General features: G+C 37.6%; 1 protein-coding gene across 4 annotated transcripts in view; it reads right to left on the bottom strand.

Annotated features, from left to right (window-relative positions):
• The window catches only part of LOC113068017 (ras-specific guanine nucleotide-releasing factor RalGPS1), a 125,593-nt gene continuing 104,144 nt past the window's right edge, over positions 1-21,449 (bottom strand). For 3 of the 4 annotated variants that reach the window (XM_026240569.1, XM_026240570.1, XM_026240571.1), the window contains exons 11-20: positions 20,029-20,096; positions 12,157-12,283; positions 11,042-11,193; positions 8,925-8,973; positions 7,978-8,058; positions 6,466-6,571; positions 5,349-5,441; positions 5,088-5,193; positions 4,874-4,965; positions 1-931 (exon numbers count right to left, since the gene is read on the bottom strand). In XM_026240569.1, coding sequence (XP_026096354.1) covers positions 902-931; positions 4,874-4,965; positions 5,088-5,193; positions 5,349-5,441; positions 6,466-6,571; positions 7,978-8,058; positions 8,925-8,973; positions 11,042-11,193; positions 12,157-12,283; positions 20,029-20,096 — 904 coding nt within the window. In that variant the 3' untranslated portion in view covers positions 1-901. The remainder of the gene's footprint in view (positions 932-4,873; positions 4,966-5,087; positions 5,194-5,348; positions 5,442-6,465; positions 6,572-7,977; positions 8,059-8,924; positions 8,974-11,041; positions 11,194-12,156; positions 12,284-20,028; positions 20,097-21,449) is intronic. The other variant, XM_026240572.1, reaches the window with a different exon arrangement.

Genomic DNA, 21,449 nt, shown 5'->3' with positions numbered 1-21,449 from the left:
GTTTTGTGAGATTTACCCAGTAAGAGATGGGCTAAATGAAAAAGAAACTCTTGTTTTAATAGTGGTTGTGTTACGTGTAATAAAAACTGTATTCTCCAGTTAATGTACAAGGAACCCTATCAGATGTAGGAAACACACACTTCTTTCTTTTATACAACACATTTCAGCTGGTGAGCAAAACCTTCATTTGACAGTTAAGGAGTAATAATTAGTTAATACTTAAAGCCCAAAACAAGCTTCCATGAGTATAAAATGACTAAAACAGAAAGTGGATTCAGAATTTCTGATGTAAACTATTCACACTCACAAACCTCCTTCAACCAGCATCATTTCATAAACAAGAAATAAAAATCACTGGTGCTGTGATTGGTCTGTGACTGAACCGCTCTTAACCAGTGAGTATCATTAGCTGTTTTAAGTCTTTTTTCACATTTCTCCCGATCCGGCTGTGGTTTACTTTGAAGGAGCTAATTAGTTTGGCTTTTTATTCTTCTGCTACAGGCGGCATGTTTTCTATTTATCTCTAAAACTTGTCTCACCATGAAAATGCCCATCTCAAGCTTCTGTTTCATTTCATTCTCACAATGTACTTCACTGAAGCCACAAAACACCTTGATATCCGGAAGTCTCCATAGAAAAGACCCGATGGAGCTGGAATGGCCAAATTCCCCTCCGTTCCTACAGTACCACACACTAGTGCTCAAACCTCCTCGTCCGGCTCTGTAAAAGATATCTTGATGTTAGATGTGTCCGGCGGCTCGTGGAGGGCCACTGGATCAGAGCAAGTCCGCTCTGTGGATTTTTCCTTTTTTTCATCCTTTTGCTGAACCAAACACATCCTTCTCCATCTGTGTAGGCCTTATAAAAGTCTTCAGGCAGCAGTTGAACAAGTCTCAAACGTTTACTCAAACGACATGAGATTCGCTGGTATCTAGAGTGAAAAGAGTGATCACAGTGTTATGCAATTATAGTTTATCTGTTCAGAGCAGCTGGAGTATATGACAACTTGCTGAATTACTATAGAACACATTTAACCAGAATTTTACAAATACATATCAATTAATATAAATACACTACCATTGACTCTTCTGCTGGCTGAGGCTGCATTTTAATATAATTTTGTATTAAAACTATTGTAATGTTAATTAAAACTACAGTAAAATCCGTAATATTATGAAATATTAATTGCAATTTAAAATACTCTTTCTTTCTTTCATTACTCCAGTCTTCAGTGTCCCATGATCTTCAGAAATCATTCTAATATGCTGATTTGCTGCTCAAGAATCATGTCTGATTATTATAAATGTTGAGAACTGTTAATATTTTTGTAGAAACTGTGATAAGTTTTTCTTCATCCAGGAGTCGAGAACGTGTCCCGGCAACAGTGAATGGTTCAAGATTGTGGCATGGGGACATAATGCCTCGGTTCCCTCCATCAGGGAACGAGGGTTACATACGTAACCGAGACGTTCCCTATCTGTCGGTCTCTACGAGTTATGAAAACATACAGGGTCCTATGGAAAACGCCACAACCTGAACACCATCACAACCCTGTGGTGCTGCAATTGTTGACAAGCCACGGTGTGTCACAAAAGCTACGCTAAAGGTTGTAAACTTCCCAAAGCCCCAGTGCAATTCCACTGACCTTGGTTCTGAAGGGGACCAAGAGGGTGAGTACATCACTGTTGGAGAAGGCCATGCTGCTGTTCCAACCAAGTTTTTGGAAGGGATTCAACCTTCAGTGAAATTTTGCTTCAAATCTTTCCTGTTTGTTCTTTCAGCTTGGCAGAACGATGGGGAAGCAAGCCTTAGGGAAAAGGTCGCTACGGAGACCACATCCTACAAGGCAGGTCCTACCTTAGAGTAGGGATGGAACAAATGCAAGCAGAGACTGACAGAGCAGGTCTGTCAAGGGAAGACACAGGTTTACCAAGAGGGAAACCTTACCATGGAAGAATACACATACGGGATTACCCATAGAGAATCAAGCAATATGGACACCTAGCCCAGTACAGGGGCTGACCGTGACTACAAATTCAAGATGTTGACGCAAAAACGTATTATCAAATGCATCCAGGATTGGTTTAGCGATCGACCTGAAGGACGCGTACTTTCATGGGCTTGCTATCACCAGTACTTGGCCTGGCGCCAGACTGTGCCACCAAGTCTGACCACCGAGGGTGCTGGAGGATGCTCAACCAGGGTAGGGCCCTTTCTGCTTACCTCCAAAGCAGACCAGGAGCTGCTCAGAGCTTCTGAAGCTCTGGGTGTGGTCCACGTATATGTGAAGTGCTCTTACAGGACACAGCAATGTCAAGGCTGGATTCGCCTCCTCCAGGGGCAGTGCTTGCAGGTTCACCATCTGACTGAATCCAGCGGCTCAAAGGGACCCCTCAGCCAGAACAATAGAGAGGTCTCAGGAGGGTATTGGGGTGTCCTAGGAGAATATAACCTCCTGGCACCCGTCAGGAATCTAATCATCAAGTCATGCCTCCCCAGGGACCAGCCGTCCACTGCATCGTGATGGGCTGCAATGGCAGCCGCATACACTTTCAAGGTGGAGGGTGACAGCCTACGCTCCAGACTTTCTTGCAAGAAAGAAAGCATGACTCTGAACGAGCATCTCCGGGGCTCTTCTCGATGAGAATAACAGCAATTAGTGAATAGACTCCACTTCAAAGCATAGGCCTGCCTCGTGAAGGGGGCTCTAGCCTGAGTGATAGGGCACTATCCCACTTTTGTGTGGAGGTTTCAAAGATCTGGACGTTGGTGCCATATGGTGCCCAGCCCCCGATGAGAGAAGGTCTCTCCTCAGGGGGATGCACCAGGGAGGGGCTGTCGTGAGGAGCATGATCTCCAAAAACCAACAGGTGCAACCAACAGGGCCTGCTTCTCGTCCTCCCTGACCTTACAACCAGTGCTGAAGTGGCCTCATATGAAGCAATCTGAACAGCGTGACTGCGGCTGCGGATGCCATATGCCCCAGGAGCCTATGAAAGTGTTTCAGTGGTACCACTGTCCTGATTCTGAAGGAACTCTGACTGGGCACGCTCGCTGGTGAGACGTGCTGTCATACTCAGAGTCTAGCTCCATACCGAGATAAGAGATTCTCTGCACAGGGGACAGCTTGCTCTTCTCTCTGTTGACCTGAAGCCCCAACTGACTAAGGTGCCGAAGTACCAGGTCCCTGTGATTGCAGGTCCCTCTCGGGGCTGGGACATGATCAGCCAGTTTATTGAGATAGTTGAGGATCCCGGCTCCCACTTTCCAGAGTGGGGCAAGGTCGCCCTCCACGATCTTCTTGAAAACATGGGGGGACAGGGAGAACCGAACTGTCACCAAAGTCTCGAGAATGCCAGTGAACTTGGGAGGTCCCCGCGCAACCTCTTGGCCACTGGTGAAAGGGGGCACCGTGGGTGAGAATGAGGAGGCAGTATGTCGCTCATTGTCAACCCACAAGCCTTGCAACTCAGAGGAAAGGGAAATTGCTCTTTTATTGAAAATGTGAATACCGGACCAGCGATGGAACAGCGATGGATTCTCCACATGGCCCTCCTCTGGGGGAAGGAGTGGCACTGTCTCCATCACCTCCTGAAAAGCAGTTTGCCACATCTCCGAGTTCCCTGTGTCAGGGCCGCTTCGTAGTTGAAGAACTCTCATCATGGGGCGGAACCAATGTGAAAGATGCAGGAGGGCGCCCAAGGAGATGAGCAGGCTGAGGCACAGCCCACGATGGAACGGTGGCAGCCAGAGGATCATGTCGGGGCAAGCTCCGTCAGCTTCGTCACACAGGCCAGCCGGGGAGATGGGAGCGTCAAGAAAGTGCACTTTGTCAATGTCTCTCATCTTGACCAGGCTGAATTAGAGATGGCACTACTGGACCACCAGAATGGACATCGCCTTTCCGAGGGACTCTGTCGTGACTTCCCTCGCCCGGAAGGGTGAGGTCAGTCACCGTGCGCAGCTCCTGCATCAACCTCAGGTTAGCCTTGGCTTGTTGAATTTGCAGGATTGCCATGACATGCAGGGCAGAGTCAGCTTGGCCCACAGCACTGCAATCTTAGGTAGCATACAGGATTTGGACAGGAGATGTAGACTATTCCTCCCAAAGGCGCCATTTTGTGGGCACAGGTGCACCGCAATCGGACTCTCCTTCTGGGGAATCTGGACGCACCCCCTAGCTGCCCCACAATTGAGGGTAGTGAGGATGGAGGAAGGAAATGAGCGGCTGAATGCCCAGACATGGAAGACAACGCTGGTGGTCATTATCAGAGGACAAGAAACGACCGCATCCAGAAGGACACGGACAAAACAGCGTCTTTAAAATGACGCAAATCGTCTGTGATTTGCTCTTTTATGAAATCTGATCTTTTAGTTGAAGCACCCAGGGGAATTGCTGAAAGGGACACCACTGTTCTCGCCGTATCACCAACCAGAACAGCTTCCCGACACACAGCAGATGAATGGCTTTGTGGAGTTTAACAGCTTTTCATACAACCACTCGGCTCCGAAGCAAAAATCTGAAGAGTGGATGCACCTGAGGCCTATTCAGGTATGTAAAATCAACTAGCCAAGTGAGACCCCATATGTCATTTGACATAACTCCTAGTGACCGACAGATAGGGAAATTATTTTTCTATATACACGCTCAGAAAAAAAGGTACAAAAGCTTTCACCAGGATGGTAGCCTTTCAAAAGGTAAACATTTGTACATTATTTACCCCTAAAAGATACATATTTGTATCTAAAGTGCAAATATCAGTATCTAAAAGTATCTTTTGAACAGGTACTGGGGTCCAGTGACAGCTTTTCTACCTTTTTTTCCCGATACTGAGCTGTTATTCAGTCCTAATGAACCAGTGCCTGTTGATACCTGAGGTCTTCTTCTCCGACTCGCCTCCTCCAGGTGTCTGTGCCACATGATCGCAGTGAACCGATCGCTTGTCTGAAACTTGTAAACATTCCCTGAGAAACACAGACATTCTGCTTGAGTTATATAAGAAAACATAATTCATCATTAACAATGACTAAATTAGTAATTTGGTGAAGACTGTCATTATAAAAGCACTATTCAATAGCAGACTCACCTTTGTCAGGATGGTTGAGCTGAAAGATGTTGGGTTGAGCCGGATCATCTGGCAGCACCACCATCCAGCCCACAACACACACTTTCTTACACGGCGAAGACTTGTACTATGTGTTACACAGAGTGAGATTCCATAAAATGTTATTTTTATATAAAATGATACTTTATTTCTTCATTTTTAATTTATTTAAAAATAAATAAAATTTATTATTCTAATAATGCATTATTTATTTAAATAGATATAAATCTTTGCATCACTCACATGTTTCCGTTCTGTGGCTCGCAGGGCTTTGGATCCGTAGAATATGAGAGTGGAACCACAAAGTGTGATCCAATACCGCGTCCACGAGGCAAGCTGAATAAAAAACAACCAAACAAAACATATGAATAATGATGCAAAATCAACTAAACAGAGCTGGGCAATGCTCTCTAAATCTATGTGTTATCTAAGTTCCTGTAGCTCAAAGAACGACAGAAAATCAGTGTTTAATTCCTAGCGATCTAATGTTCACCTGCAATGCAATGCAAGCATCTGGCAAACACATTCATGGTAATGCAGGGATATCTTTTAGGATTTTATTTTTAGATACACAGATGAATGTAGAATTATTTTCCGATGTCTAGTTTTTGTACGTGTTGATCACTAGATGGAGTGTTTGAGTCAAAGATTCAGTTAATTCAAAGCCACAGTGATGCACTTTCTGGTCAGTGTGAAGGTTTCTAGAATACTGTCATAAACCTTTTACCAAATATATTTTAACATATTCATTGCAATTTAACTGAAATGACTGAACCTAAAAACAGGAGCATGATAAATTGCTAATCTAAAACTATGATCTTTGTATATCTATTATGTATATATAAAAAAAGTGCCTATATTTATATTCATATAATTTATACTGTTAATAAAGAACCTATTTTTCTGAAATATATGCATGTGTGTGTATTTATGTATACATAATAAATATACACAGCACATACATTATTATTACATACATTTACATGCGCAAACAAAAACGTTTATTTTTAATGCGATTTATCGCTTGATGGCACTAATAAAAATAATAATAAAATGTGTACACACACACACACACACACACACACATAATATATATATATATATATATATATATATATATATATATACACATTATATATATATACACATTATATATATATATATATATATATATATATATATATATATATATATATATATATATATATATATATATATATATAAATTCTGGATGCGTAAATATCATGTATGCACAATTTCAAAGCAAATTCATAAATACATTTATATACTGAATATTGGCAAATGCTGAAAAATATTTAACCATAGATTTTAAACTCATTTTTGTTCTCTTCCTGTTCACCTTGGGTTTCCTGCCTTCCTTCAGCAGGGTCTTCCTCTTCAGCGGCCCCTCCATCGTGACTCCACCCGACTCTCCATGAGCCAGACTGGACTCTGCTACTGACGAACTGCACAGAGGGAATCACATTAGCCCAACACCTTCACCGTGTGTGTGTGTGTGTGTACTGCTGCAGGCGTTCCAGCTCACATCTGATGTGAGGATGTGATGGAGCTGCTGGAGATCTCAGGCTGAAGTGAAATGTGAGTTTGAGAGAGTAAAGAGAGCGCTGATGCAAGACAGAAAGAGTCCCCTTCACCCACTCACAAGATAGCAGCTCTGTTTCAAAACCTAGTGAGCTTTACACACACACACTCTAGATGTGAAGATTGATTGAAAAGGCAAATTCTCAATTCTCAAATTTTAATTAAACACATAAAAGGGAGAAAATGGTCTATTCTACACAATATTTGATAATTTTTTTTTATTTAAAATATCAGTTAATATCCGAATTTCCACTGAAGACTTGCACTACCCTCTTCTCCCTACACTCTCAAACTGATATATTTGCTTGCATAAATCTGGATTAGTGCAGGGCAAATTAATCGCGTCTCCAAAATAAAAGTAATTCATAATTCATTCAAAAAACCCTTCTTAATACATACTTTATTTTACCTTAATTATTATTATTTACTTTAATTCATATATTTTAATCTAATCTCTGTTTATTTTCACCCAACTTTGCAATTATTTATTCAATAATTTATTTATTCAAATCTACTAGTTAGTTTAAATCCTTTGAATCTAATTATTCTATTATCTAATCATTTTTATTTGTTTACTATTTATTTTAAGTAGTTTCTTTATTTAATTATTAAAAAAATGTTTATGCTGTTTTTCATTCAACTTTGCTGCAGACCCCAGTCTACTAAATGACTGAATGTGAATGTAAATGTGAGGAGCTCTATTTGAGTGCTGAACATGTACAGTGTCACACTAGTTAGGATGCAGCATCAGAAGGAAGCTGTCTAGGTAGACAGGACAGGACAGTGGACCGCAAGCCCACAGGTTAGGTTTTGGACCAGAGCTTTTCACTTCTATCCACATTTGTAAATGTAATGTTTCTGGCTTCCGGTGTCATTCCAATACAGCTCGTTTTGCTGACTTACCATATTATATTATCTTAATTATGAACACACTGGTTTGTAGTGCATACCATTTACTGCACATTGTTATTCTTCTCATATTTCCCTAAAGTGGCTAATGAGCCGGAAGCCACACAGAGTCACAGAAAACGGCCTACTTCCCCATTGAACAAAAAGATGGATAAATACAGCTCTATAAGCATCCTGAGATGATGACAATCTGACAGCTGGACAAAGAGAGAGCAGGTGACAGACGTGACAGTCTTCAGACTAAACCAGAAAAGAGAGGAAACTGGAATGTTGAAGAGGAGACGCTGCATGCCAAGACAGGTGAACCCGATGCCCCAGAGGAATGGAGGAGGTGACCTTTGACCCAGGCAGGGGTTTGTACCTGTGGCCATGGCTGCGGCCTCTGGGGGAGCTGCGGAGAGGAACCCTCCAGTTAGGGCCCAGAGTCGCGTACATGCGGCCCCTGTTTGCACAGTCGCCACAATGACATCACTGATCTACAAGTTTGCAACTTTTGTCTGTGACTTCAAATCTACTGATACACACGTGTGGCTATTCTCTACAACTACAATCTCCGTGGTCCCAGATGCTCAGGTGTTTCAGACCAAAAATACCAATTCAAATACATAAATCTTATATTCAGACCTAAATATATATTTTTGAGAAGACACACGGACTCTCTTTGACAGAATTAAATGAAAACTGAATAAAATGTTTAATTGAAAATGTATCAAATGTTTATTAGACAAATTTTGTTTCAGTAGATGTGTTACTGTGTTTTGCTATTTGAACTTTATGTATATCAAAGCGCCGCGCGTCCTGTGGAATGGACATATATAGATGTTAAACATTTATATACATTTATAACTGGAAACAACAACTAAAACAATCAGTACTGTTGAGATAGGAAAAAATTAAATAAAAGTTATTCATCTGATTTTAGAAATCTCATTTTAAACTTTCGGTATGAAAGAGTTTCATTAGGTTGTATGGTAACACTTTACAGTACAGTTCATTTCAGTTCACACGAACAAACAAATACTTCTAAAGCATGCATCTTAGTTAATGCTAATATCAACAATTACTAATACAGTATTAAAAATCGAAAGTTTTTATTACAGTTATTCAATGGGCCAGAACTGACAATGAACTGTTGTATTTTCATTATCTACTTTACTTTAACAATGTGATGCTCATTTAAGTGAGTTAATGCATTGCTTGACGTGAACTAATGTGACCCTAATGTGATAAAAACCCATCAGATAATGAAATAAAAAATGAGCTTGAATGTTTACTCACAAAAAAAAAAAAAAAAAAGAAAAGACTCACCTCTCGACCCCCGGAGAAAGATCTTCACAGAACGAACTCTGACTGCTGCCTGAGAAAACACAAGCCAAACAAACCTCACAACAGTTTCCATCTGAGCACACATCCAATGTTCTCTCATCACTGAAACATTAAAGGTCCCCTTCTTCTTGATCCCATGTTTTAAACTTTAGTTAGTTTGTAATGTTGTTGTTAGAGTATAAATAATATCTGTAAAATTCTAAAGCTCAAAGTTCAATGCCAAGCAAGATATTTGATTTAACAGAATTCGCCTACAAAAAACGACCCGTTTGGACTACATCCCTCTAGTTCCTGCAGTAATAACGTCACTAAAACAGTTTTTTGACTAACCACCGCCCACATGAATTCACAAACAGGGAGGCGTGGCCTTGTTGCGCTCCGACGGAGAAGAAGGAAGAGCTGTTTGTTTTTGTCGCCATGTTGTTGAAACGCTGTTTTTTAACTCTGAGTCCAATCCTCTTTGTTTGGGCTTCCCAGGGACACTGTACTTGGAGATTAATGGTTACAATTTATGTTTAGCTCGGTTCCCGAAAATTATAATGCACATTGTAAAACTATGTGCAGCACATTTTGCTGAGGACAGCTTCCTCAATCTCAATCAGTTTAAATGTCAGATTCGCACAAAGATTATTCTTGAAAGATGGAGCAGTTCCCTCTTTGTCTGTAGAAGGCGTTGTATATGGACCACAACCGGTGAGTGTATTTTATTATTTAAGTTGGTGCGTTTAACAGTTTCTGTAACTTATTAAACAAAGGGCAACGCTGTTTAGCTTTGTTAACTAGATGTTAGGGCTGTGCAAAAAAAAAAAACAAATGCGGTTTTCATGCGCATCTCGTCAGTAAAAACGCTCTTGTGACTATAAATACATCTCCAGCACGTGTGTTCTAGTCCAATCACGTTAGCAGGAGGGCAGTGCGCGCTCAGCTGCTGTCGAATCACAACACAGGAACCGCTGGCCCAATCAGAACTCGTTACGTATTTCTGAAGGAGAAGGTTTATTAGAAGAAGGAAGTCATCAGCCCGTTTTTATGACAGTGAAAACAGCAATATACAGATAGGTGAACTGTGTGAAAAATACTGTGTTTTTTTACACGCGAAACATGAACACGTGTTATATCGCACATTGTTAACACAATCAAAGCTTCAAAAAAGCGCGTAAAATGGGACCTTTAAGACCACTGGGGCTACAAACTGTAATATATAATCTACATATGCAATAATCTACATATATAGCTACCGTGAAATGACATTCATTTTACTGACCAATCAGCATGCAGGATTAGAAATATATTCTGAATAATGTTAACAGCACATAGTTTTGAATTCCTGCAGATACAATCCTGCACTTACACTATGGAAGCGCACTGTGTCAGGCATCGAGAAACTGAAGCCACAAGACTTGCATGAGTTTGCATGGGATCTGTGAGGTAGATTCTCTCTTTGTACAGTTATATTTAGTCTTTCAACTCTGTTGCCATGGTGATATAATGGTGTTCTGTTCCTTCTGCACAATGCATGCATTGATATCAGAAATCTGTTTCATCAGAAGTCGCTAACCAGCTCATCTAAACTAGTACAGTAGTCCCACCTCAAATATGAGTATTTAGATACTTTACAGATGAAATTCCAAGGATGGTTTTACTGAATCCTCTTTATATAAAAATTACTGACTTTATATGCTGTAAATTCATGTTAAGCAATATATTTGACACTATATGGCAAATGTTGTCTGTGTGACTTTAAACTGCATCTTACAGCTCTATATATTGAGTTGGATATATAACTTGATTTTCTGCAAAGCTGCTTTGAAACTGTGTGTATTGTAAAAATAACTATTCAAATATAAATTTGACTTGACTAATTCATGCCGCTGCTTTAACAATAATAATAAAGCTTCAAATAATATATTTTTTAATAATCAAGAATGCTAGATTTGTTTCCTTCCAAGTGCATTATTGAACCACAATTTTATGCATTTTTTTCCATTTTAAATTGAGGTCTGATGCAAAATGATTTTCTGTGGAAATTAACATTATGTCAGAAGATGCATTAAAGCTGGCACATTCCTCAAATATTACGTGCAGGCTTGTGCAGATACCTATAGAGACGCCGTTGGACACGGATGAGCTGTGAGGGTTGTTCCTCGCTGGACTCTGGGACTCCAGGAAGCTGTCGTCCAGCAGGTGACGTGGTTTCTCTGTGGGGAACGTCGCACTTTTACTCTCCACCACACCGAAGTGCCACATCATACTGCGAGAGACAGTCAGAAAACCATCATGAGTCATGAGATTGTGTGACACAGAACGTTTCCAGGGAGAAGTACGTTTGACAAACTAAAAGCTTTAATGTTTAGTATGCAGTAGCACAGTTAACGATAGTAAGGTTTTTGTTATGCTTTTCAAAGACATCTCTTCTGCGTACCAAGGTTGCATTTGTTTAATAAATTTAAAAATGCAGAAAAATACTAATATGGTCAAATATGATTACAATTTAAAACCACTGTTTTCTATTTGAACATATGTTAAAATGTAATTTATTCCTGTGATGCACAGCTGTATTTTCAGCATCATTCCTCCAGTCCTCAGTGTCACATGATCTTCAGAAATCATTCTTATATGATGATTTGCAGCTCAAGGAACATTTCTGATTATTAACAAATTAAATCTTGAGTAGAATTAAATAAAATATAAATATATTAAACTTTCTTTGTTAATGTCAACTAGTAGACAAGGTAACATTTCTCATAGTTAAGCTTAACTTGATTTACTAAAATAACTCCTGAAATTAACTAAAACTGGTTTATAGAGGTATATAGGGGCTAAAAAAAACTATAGAGGTTATATATAATAATGCAACTTTTTTTTTTTAAAACAAAACTACAAAAAGTGCAATAATAATAATAATGCTTTACATTTATGCTTTTAAATATTTCAGAAAGCTGTGCCTCTGTACTCCTGAGTGCATGATTTTAAATACATCATATTTATTTATTCATTATGATTTGATGAATATCAGGTTAAGAAAACAGCATTTATTTAAAAATAGAAATCTTTTCTAAAAAAACAACAACAACAACAAAAAAACCTTTATCAATTTAATGCATCCTTACTGAATAAAAGTATTAATTTCTTTCCAAAAATCATACTGACCCTAAAAGTTTGATCTAAATACAGCATGTAAGTGTGTGTGTGTGTATGAAGAGACAAAACGGACGCGTTTCCGAGGCTGTGGCTCTTCCTGTGGCGCGAGGGCGGCGGGGTGGGGATGTGAAGCCCCACAGTGGCGTCCGGACAGGTGGGCCGTCGATTATACCGGACCGACAAACACAACTCAGACGGACCTGAATGAAACAGACAAAGAGAGAGAAAGAGAAAAGCAGCATGAGTTTTCCTTGAACATGCCTGATTGTTCTCAGTGTCACACTCAATGAAACATAATGAAAGAAAACAGGTGGAGACTCTGTCAGCGCAGCCTCTGCTTTAGCGATCACAAATGTTAACATCCTCTAGTCCTCTGGAGGGAGACAGATTCAACACAGCGATGATCATTCACTCCTGAGAGAGCATGCACATGTTCCCGTCAGGGAGGCTTTTCTTCTGCTGCACCATGAAGGCATTAGTAAACCAGTATTTTTGTATTGTTATAAAATTATGTTATTGATTCATATTTAGAATTATTCTTTTGTTTGTATTTTAATTAGTTTACTTTATGTGCTTTTTAAAATATACATATATTTTTACATTTCTGTGTAGCTTTTATTTAATTAATTTTATTATTTCAATTCCAGACTTACAAGACACTGGTGTATTTAGTATTATTGATTTAATGATTGATTTCTTATTTTTAATTAGATTTTTTTTTTCAGGTTTTATTTTAGTTGTAGCAATTAGTTTTATTTTTATTAATAAAAAAATATTTTTATTTGGTATATTAATATTTCTATTAAGATTTCATGTTTTTAAAATTTTAGATCTGATTTTATATTTTAATATAATATTATCTGTTATTGTATTACTATTATTTGTTTGTTTGTTTATTTTGTAATTGTTATCCATTTTGAAATATTTCCATTTAGATTTTTTTTTATTTACATTTTACATTTAAATGAGACCAGGGCTATTTTAATATTATATTTTTGAATTACATTATATTATTAATATAGTATTTATTAACATTTTGAATTAGCTTTAATTTTTAAATGTTTCTTTTTCATTTTACTTGAAGTTTTAGAAATGTTGTCATTCACGTTATCATTTTAAAATATTTTAGCTTTCATTTATTTATTTTTATTTCCGTTTTACATTAACGCGCAACCAGGGTTCTTTTAGCGCCGTTTATAGAATTTTTTTTTATATGATCAGTTTTCAATTTAATATTAGTTTAAGCTTCATTCATTTTAATGTTTTTTTTTTCAATTTTATTATTTTAAGTTTAAAATAAAATGAACGTTAAAATATTTCTAATTTACTTCAGTTTATTGCAATGACCGAAAACAAGTTGGAGTAGTTTTCTTTAGGAAACAGTTTGGAAACAGTCATTATACAATGCAAAGACTGAGGACAATTTCTCTTCCAGTTGCTCATAATTAGCAGTAGATTCCTTTGACATGTAACTAATACTGCAGATGCAGTTTAGCACATTTACAGCAGATGCTTTTATCCAAAGAGAAAATGGAGTATAACTATTAAAAGTCTGAACAATTCACATGTTCCCATGGATTACTTAAAGCAATAGTTCATCCAAAAATGGAAATTCTGCCATGATTTCTCACACTCATACTGTTCCAAACAATGATTTTCTTCCAAAATATCTTCAGTTATAAGTCATAGTTTGAAGGCACGTAGGGTGAGCACATGTTTGGGTGAACTATCCCTCTAAACTTCATTATCTCATCACATGCAGCCTTCAAAACAGGCGAATCAGAGAGTCTCAGGGTTTTCCACGGTGTTCAAAAACACCTTCAGGCATCATGGGAAAGGGAGAACAATGCAGGACAGCATGCTGAGACACTTACACACCAGAAGACACCTTTAATAGAGCGACTGGAGCCTAAAACTGTGATCGTTCTCTTCCAATCTGGGTCAGACGATGGTTTTGTGTTTCTCATATTATATAAAAACCTGAATGCCATAGTGGGACATTTAGGAAATGATCTTCACCTGGTTCTTGTTAAAAGCTTCATTATTGAGTCTGACTACCAGATCCTGAAATAAACACCCCATTCGGAGAGGATATTCCATCCGACGATGAAAATGGGATGATGGGGAGAGATCTGATTTAACGCAGGTGTTTCTGGAGCTTCATGGAATGAGAACATGGATCTTTAAGTATGTCAAATGTAATTAAATGTAGACATGTTCTCTGTGGTATGGAGCTACTTTTGTGTTTTATGCAATAAACCTACTTTGTTTGAGAGCAATATTTTTAAATGGTTTCGAATTGCACAAATAAAATTTATAAAATTATTGATCTCAACTAGTTTTTTTAAGCATAAATACAGCAATTATTTCTAATTGTTTTCCACTATATTTACTTAAATAATTGGAAATAAACAATTTGAAAAGGTATCAATTTTAAAAACAAAAATCGAACTTGATAGAAAGTATCTGTAAAATAAAAGACAGATTTAGACTTGAGACAGCTAATTTTTGTTTGTGGGGCTCCCAGCGCTAAAAGTTTCACTCATGACACAATCAAACAACAAAGAACTAAAAAAAAAAGACCAATATTGGTTGACATATCATCTTTGGTGATACATCGTTCGACTACTAGAAAAACAAACTCCATATAACCTTGCAGTTACAGTAGAAAACGAGCTCCAGACATTGAGCTGCGGTGGCGTTTGGGAAACTCGGGATCAAACCTAACTTGAATCATGTGCTGATTTCATCTATCATTCGTAATTTGCCGTTTTGAAATAAAATGTGGCAAAAGAATATGATTTTTTAAGCACTAGAGGGAAAGCTGGCGTGAAACTACAGAGCGACTGCATCACTTCCAGAGCTCATAACTGCAATTACTGGCTGGTTTGTGGAGAGATTATGCAGGTTCCACTGGCAAGACATACATTTTCATTCATTTTGACCCTTTAGTAACCAACTTATAATTAATTACCTAATATTTGAAGCACAGCTGGCACTGGAGGCAATTACATTTGACCTCTCCATCACTCTGAGAGGAAAACCTGTCTTGTTTTTGAACAGGATTGCTCCAAAAGCATTAAACATATTTTAACATGCTTTAACGGTCAACATTAAAGTACTCAAGTTACTCAAACGTTTAGCACTAAAATATTTCAAAAGTTGCTAGGAGGAGAAGGGTTTCTGAATGTGTTTGTCTGGATTTTTATATGTATCTGCTGACTCCAAATCTCTCTTTTCTTCCCTATTAAAAGTGAATTATATGGCAGACCCGTGCTTTGAGTTCAGCAGAACATGTTAGCGATCGGTCTGGCTCTGTCTGTACACACTGATCCATGTGTTTAGCCACATATGTTGATGTGTGGGGGTCAGAGTGGCTTGTGTGTCAAATGTAAGTCATGTAGCAGCATGTGTTTCTAAATGGGAGATTTAGGTGACTTTAGAGCCCCATAGAACTCTTCAGATCACCAAGGCTGCATTTATTTGATCAAAAATAAGGTTAAACCTGAACGATTGTGAAATATTATTACCATTCAAAATAACTGAATTCTGTTGTAATATGTTTTAAAACTCAGCTTTACTCCAGTCTTCAGAGTCACATGATCTTCAGAAATCATGAGAATATGCAGAAAACCATCCATCCATCCTTCCATTGTTCTATTCATTTATTGTTCTATCCTCCATCCATCCATTTTATCCATCTATCATTCTATCATCCATCCATCCTTACATCCATTCATCTATCATCCATCCATCCATCCTTCCAATGTTCTATTAATTTATTGTTCTATCATCCATCCATCCATTTTATCCATCTATCATTCTATCATCCATCCATCTATCCATCCTTCCATCTATCATTCTATCATCCATACTTTCATCTATAATTCTATCACCCATCCACTTATCCATCCATCCATCTACCATTCTATCATCCATCCATTCTTTCATCTATCATTCTATCATCCATCCTTTCATCTATCATTCTATCATCCATCCACTTATCCATCCTTCCATCTACCATTCTATCATCCATCCTTCCATCTATCATTCTATCATCCATCCATCCTTTCATCTATCATGCTATCATTCATCCTTCCATCTATCATTCTATCATCCATCCACTTATCCATCCTTCCATCTACCATTCTATCATCCATCCTTCCATCTATCATTCTATCATCCATCCTTTCATCTATCATTCTATCATCCATCCTTTCATCTACCATTCTATCATCCATCCTTCCATCTATCATTCTATCATCCATCCATCCTTTCATCTATCATGCTATCATTCATCCTTCCATCTATCATTCTATCATCCATCCACCTATACATCCTTCCATCTATCATTCTATCATCCATCCTTCCATTTATCATTCTATCATCCATCCTTCCATCTATCATTCTATCATCCATCCTTCCATTTATCATTCTATCATCCATCCTTCCATCTATCATTCTATCATCCTTCCTTCCATCTATCATTCTATCATCCATCCACTTATCCATCCTTCCATTTACCATTCTATCATCCATCCTTCCATCTATCATTCTATCATCCATCCACTTATCCATCCTTCCATCTATCATTCTATTATCCATCCTTCCATCGCTCTATTCACCTATTGTTCCTTCATCCATCCATCATTCAATTATGTTCATCTATCATTCTATCATCCATCCATCGTTTAATTGTTCCATTCATCCATCATTATATTCTCCCATTCATTCATCATTCTCTCCATCCATCTACTTTTCTTTCCTTAGTTTATCCTCCCATCCATCCATCCATCCATCCATATATGTAGCGGGTGAATTTCTCTTGCCAAATAAATAATTTAATCTAATAAAATTATCAATTAATTATGAACATTCTCAATTCAAAAGCGTTCAAAAACATCCCATGAATGCACAGAACGAGCGGAGCTGAAATCTAGACGAGTGGGAAATGTGTTTCGATCTCTTGAACGTGCTTTGCTCACTACATCAGACTTCAGTTTGTGTTATTATTTCATACTTTTGATGACTATCATATGATTCCTGAATGTGGAAAGCAGTCATAATAAAGAGAGAGTAGGTGTGTCTGAACGGCTGTTCCATGTTTTGCTCTGTTTTCTGGCCTGAGTTTCGTGGCAAGATCTCATTTCCTCGGCTGGACGTCTTCACAAATACATCTATGGGGTTATATAACAGCCAGTCACCCCGAGACTCTAGGAAAGACCTCGTCTGCCCCGTGCTCGCTGTGATGTAACCATGCGGTTCAGATGTGGCCACAGGCATCTCATTCAATAAGAGAACATTACTGAATATACATACACCAAACATTTCTTCAAGTCACAAGTCGCATGCTGGCATTCAAGAATAAAATGAAAAAGGAAAGAATGACACATCAAAACCCAAATGGTCCCAGTATCCCAGAACGCTGTGTTACATTACACTCGGTCAGATCATCTGGTGCTGATATTCAGATGGGCATGATGCTTTATAGAGGAAAAATAATGACGTCTTTATTTAACAATCAAAAACGTTCTGACTACAAAAGGTCGAGATGTTCACTTCTGGCCTTGGAATAAGAATAGATGTTATTAAATGCCGAGAGAAGTTGCCAAAGAAACCCCACAAACAATAACTTTTATGAACATGGAAACCTATAGACTTGATTACACAGCTCAGAAGAAAAGCTTACAAACTACACTAGAGTCGTCATGTCACGTGACTAAACCTCACGAGCATCAGCCAGCAAGCGTTTTATAACACAAACATGTAATGTACAGCATTTACAATGAATGACTTTGAGCAGTTCAAAGAGTCTAGGGGACTAGAAATCCACACCTACATGACTAACATTCACAGATTAGATCAGACCATTTAAACTTTCAGATATATATGCATTAATAACCTCATAACTGTTTTTGGCAGCAAATAAACCAAAGAGTTAATGATTATGTGATGACCAAGTTCATCAAACTAATCGACTATTGTTTGTTCAGTTTCAGCACAGATGCACTCATGTGAGCTGTGGGACCAAACACACAAGGTAATACGAGAGACGTAAAATTATTATAAATATAATTATTTCTAATCAAAATGAATTAATGGCAAATTAAATCCCTACAAATAACATTAAATGATATGTAATTATAAAATCTCTGATTAAATATATCCTACAATGCCCATCGGGATATTGAATAGCATTTCAACCCTAAAAATGAACGATAAAAATATCCTGAATATTTTAATGCCTTTATAAATACATTTAATATAATATTTAAACACTTGAATTTGCATGCACCATATACCAATAGCATATACAAGTAAATAAATATATTTTATATACTAAATACACTTTACTATTAATATGATTGAATTCGTTTTTGAAACAGCTCCTTGAAACAGATGAACTGAAATGAACTTATTCATGGAAATGAATCAAACTTAGCAATCCAGCCAGTCATTTATTATTTCAAATTAGAGATGCTATAAAACCATCTCCTTCTCAGAGCTCTCATACAAATTCAAAAGTTTGGGGTTGGAAAGATTTTTTTTTGTTTTTTGGAAGGAATGAATTAAATTAATCAAAAGTGACAGTAAAAGCATTTATAAAGTTACAAAGGTTTGTACTTCAAATAAATGCTGCTCTTTTTAATTTTATATTTGTCAAAGAGTCCTGAAACAAATGCATCACAGTTTCCATAAAAGTACAGTATAAGCAAAAAAAAAAAAAAAAAAAAAAAAAAAAAACTATTTCAGCATATTAGAATGATTTCTGAAGATCATGTGACACTGAACACTGAAGTAATGATGCTGAAAATTCAGCTTTTGATCACAGAAATAAATTACATTTTACTAGATATTCATATAGAAAACCATTTTTTTCAAATGGTAATTATATTTCACAATATTACTGTTTTTACTGTATTTTTGATCAAATAAATGCAGCCTTGGTGAGCAAAAGAAACAGCACATACATAGTGATTCATGAGCTGGAACAAAACTCAGCTTTTGGCACTGGTTAGGAAATGTGACGACCAAACAAAAATTTGAAAATGAAAGCACTGGTTAATTTTTATACATAATTTGATAAAATGACACTGAATAGTTCAGAAATTGTCCAGTTTTAAAGTTGTAAAATAGCAGATCCCTTGCGATGGATCTTGAGGAGGTCATCCAGTCAGCTGTTGCTCAATGACTACGCTTCATCACTGTGTTCTGGGATGGAGATTTGCAATGTTGAGATTTTAAAAGCTCTTTAGAGAGCCATTTATGTTTTTTTTGTTTTCTCCGTCCACATTCAGTTCCCTTTGCCCTTTCAATCAGTCAAACAGGACGGGGCCCTCAGAGGCTTTCATTAACTCTACCATCAGGGGACAGTGACCTCATTCAGACGGGACAACATCATGGATGCGGGGAGGGGGGGTCTGGGGGTGATTACAATGTCTTCTGTAAGTTACTACTTTTCTAAAGTTTGGGGTCAGGGGATTTAAAATAAAACATAAATCAATACTTTTATTTAGCAAGGATGCTTTAAATTGATTAAAAGCAGTGAGTACATTTATAAAGTGATTTTTATTTTATTTTTATAAACGCTGTTCTTTTAAACTTTCTTTTAATTAAAGATTCTTGAAAATAATAAATGTGGCAGAGTTTTCACAAAAAAATATGAAGCAGTACAACTGAGAATTATCGTTTTTTTTTTCTTGAGCAGCAAATCAGCATGTTAGAATGATTTCACCATTACTTTATTTATTTTTTACCATATAAATATATATATATATTTTTTTTCAAAAACATTTAAAAAGCTTTGCACAAGATGGACCTCATGACCAATAAATAAATAATACATAAAAAAATATATATATGGCAAAACCCCTTTTGGCAACTACATGCATATCTACAATATTAGAAGTCAACTGTAGAAATAATGACATTAAGGCTGTCTTACCTGCTAGATCTTCTTTGGATGTGGCCATGCGTGGTGAGCTGTTCCCTGGTTCAATTTTCAGAGACAGTCTGTAATAGAAAGACAAGCAGAAGTTTCACTAAGAACACCCCACAAGTTCCATGCACAGGCTTTGAGGATGAATTTAGTTTAATCGGATTTGCCATAAACCCAAAATAAGAAATTTTAGTAAATTCATCACATCATTTTAGTCTCAACCAACAGTGCCATGTTTAACAATCTAAATGTATTTTACTGTAAGAGATGTCACTTTTCATTAAAAAAAAGGATTTTTTCTTGATCTTGAAATAATTAGCTCAGAAATTTTTATTGGTACTCCATAGCCTCACATCACTTGCTCACCAATGGATGCTCTGCAGTGAATGGGTGCCGTCAGAATGAGAGTCCAAACAGCTGATTAAAACATCAATAATCCACAAGTAATCCACAGCACTCCAGTCCAGTCCACAATTAACATCGTGGAAAGCTGTGTGTTTTTGTACGAAATGCTTTTAACTTCAAACTGTTGTTTCTGGCCAAAACATCATAATCTACAATAACACTTTACCTCCAGTGAAAAAGTCCATCTCCTGCTGTCCTCACTCATCAAAACCCACCCATGACTTTGTTTAGAGTGGTTCTGGACTGTTTGGAGTGAAAACATGATCGTGCAGATTTCTCTCTTGAGTCAGACACTGGAGGAAGCAATATTATGGACAGAGGACTCATATTTCAGCTGAAAACAATGGATTGAAGTTAAAATCTAAAGCTGGATCTGTTTCTTACAAACAGTATCTGGCTTCACAAGGCATTAACTGATGGACTGGAGTGCTGTGGATTACCGTCCTGTTTTTATCAGCTGTTTATTCTGATGGCACCCATTCACTGCTGAGCAAAAGATGTAATATTCGTGTAATACTCAATTTCTCCAAATCCGTTCCCATGAAGAAACAAACTCATCTACATCTTTTATCCCAGTGGCGAGTAAGATTTCAGCAAATTTTCATTTATGGGTGAACTTAGTTTAATGCCTCAAAGAGCATGCACAGAGGAGTCCAAATTAAACAGTTCCCCATCGTAAGTACACATTGATGGTCTAAGACATGAAACGAGTGGTTTGTGTGAGAAAACGGACAGTATTTATATTGTTTATACCTCTTATACACAACCGGGTCCAACTGATCTGAGGGCGCGCGTGCTTCCTGACGTGTGTGCGTGCTCTGGCTTAGACTGTGCAAGCACTGGAAGTGATCTCTTGCGCGTGTACGTCACTCATTTGTTTAATTTGGACTTCTCTGTGCATGCTCTTTGAGGTGGTGACCATATACCTGCATTATATGAGTCACAGACAAGAACAGTTTGACCTAAAAATATCAAAATTGAAACTACTGCGGAAACAAAAGACACCTACATCTTAGATGCCC

This window comes from Carassius auratus, linkage group LG30F, assembly GCF_003368295.1.
Source record: "Carassius auratus strain Wakin linkage group LG30F, ASM336829v1, whole genome shotgun sequence".
Taxonomy (NCBI): Eukaryota; Metazoa; Chordata; class Actinopteri; order Cypriniformes; family Cyprinidae; genus Carassius; species Carassius auratus.
The sequence above is the reverse complement of the archived record's forward strand: the minus strand, read 5'-3'. Positions and strand labels throughout refer to the sequence as shown.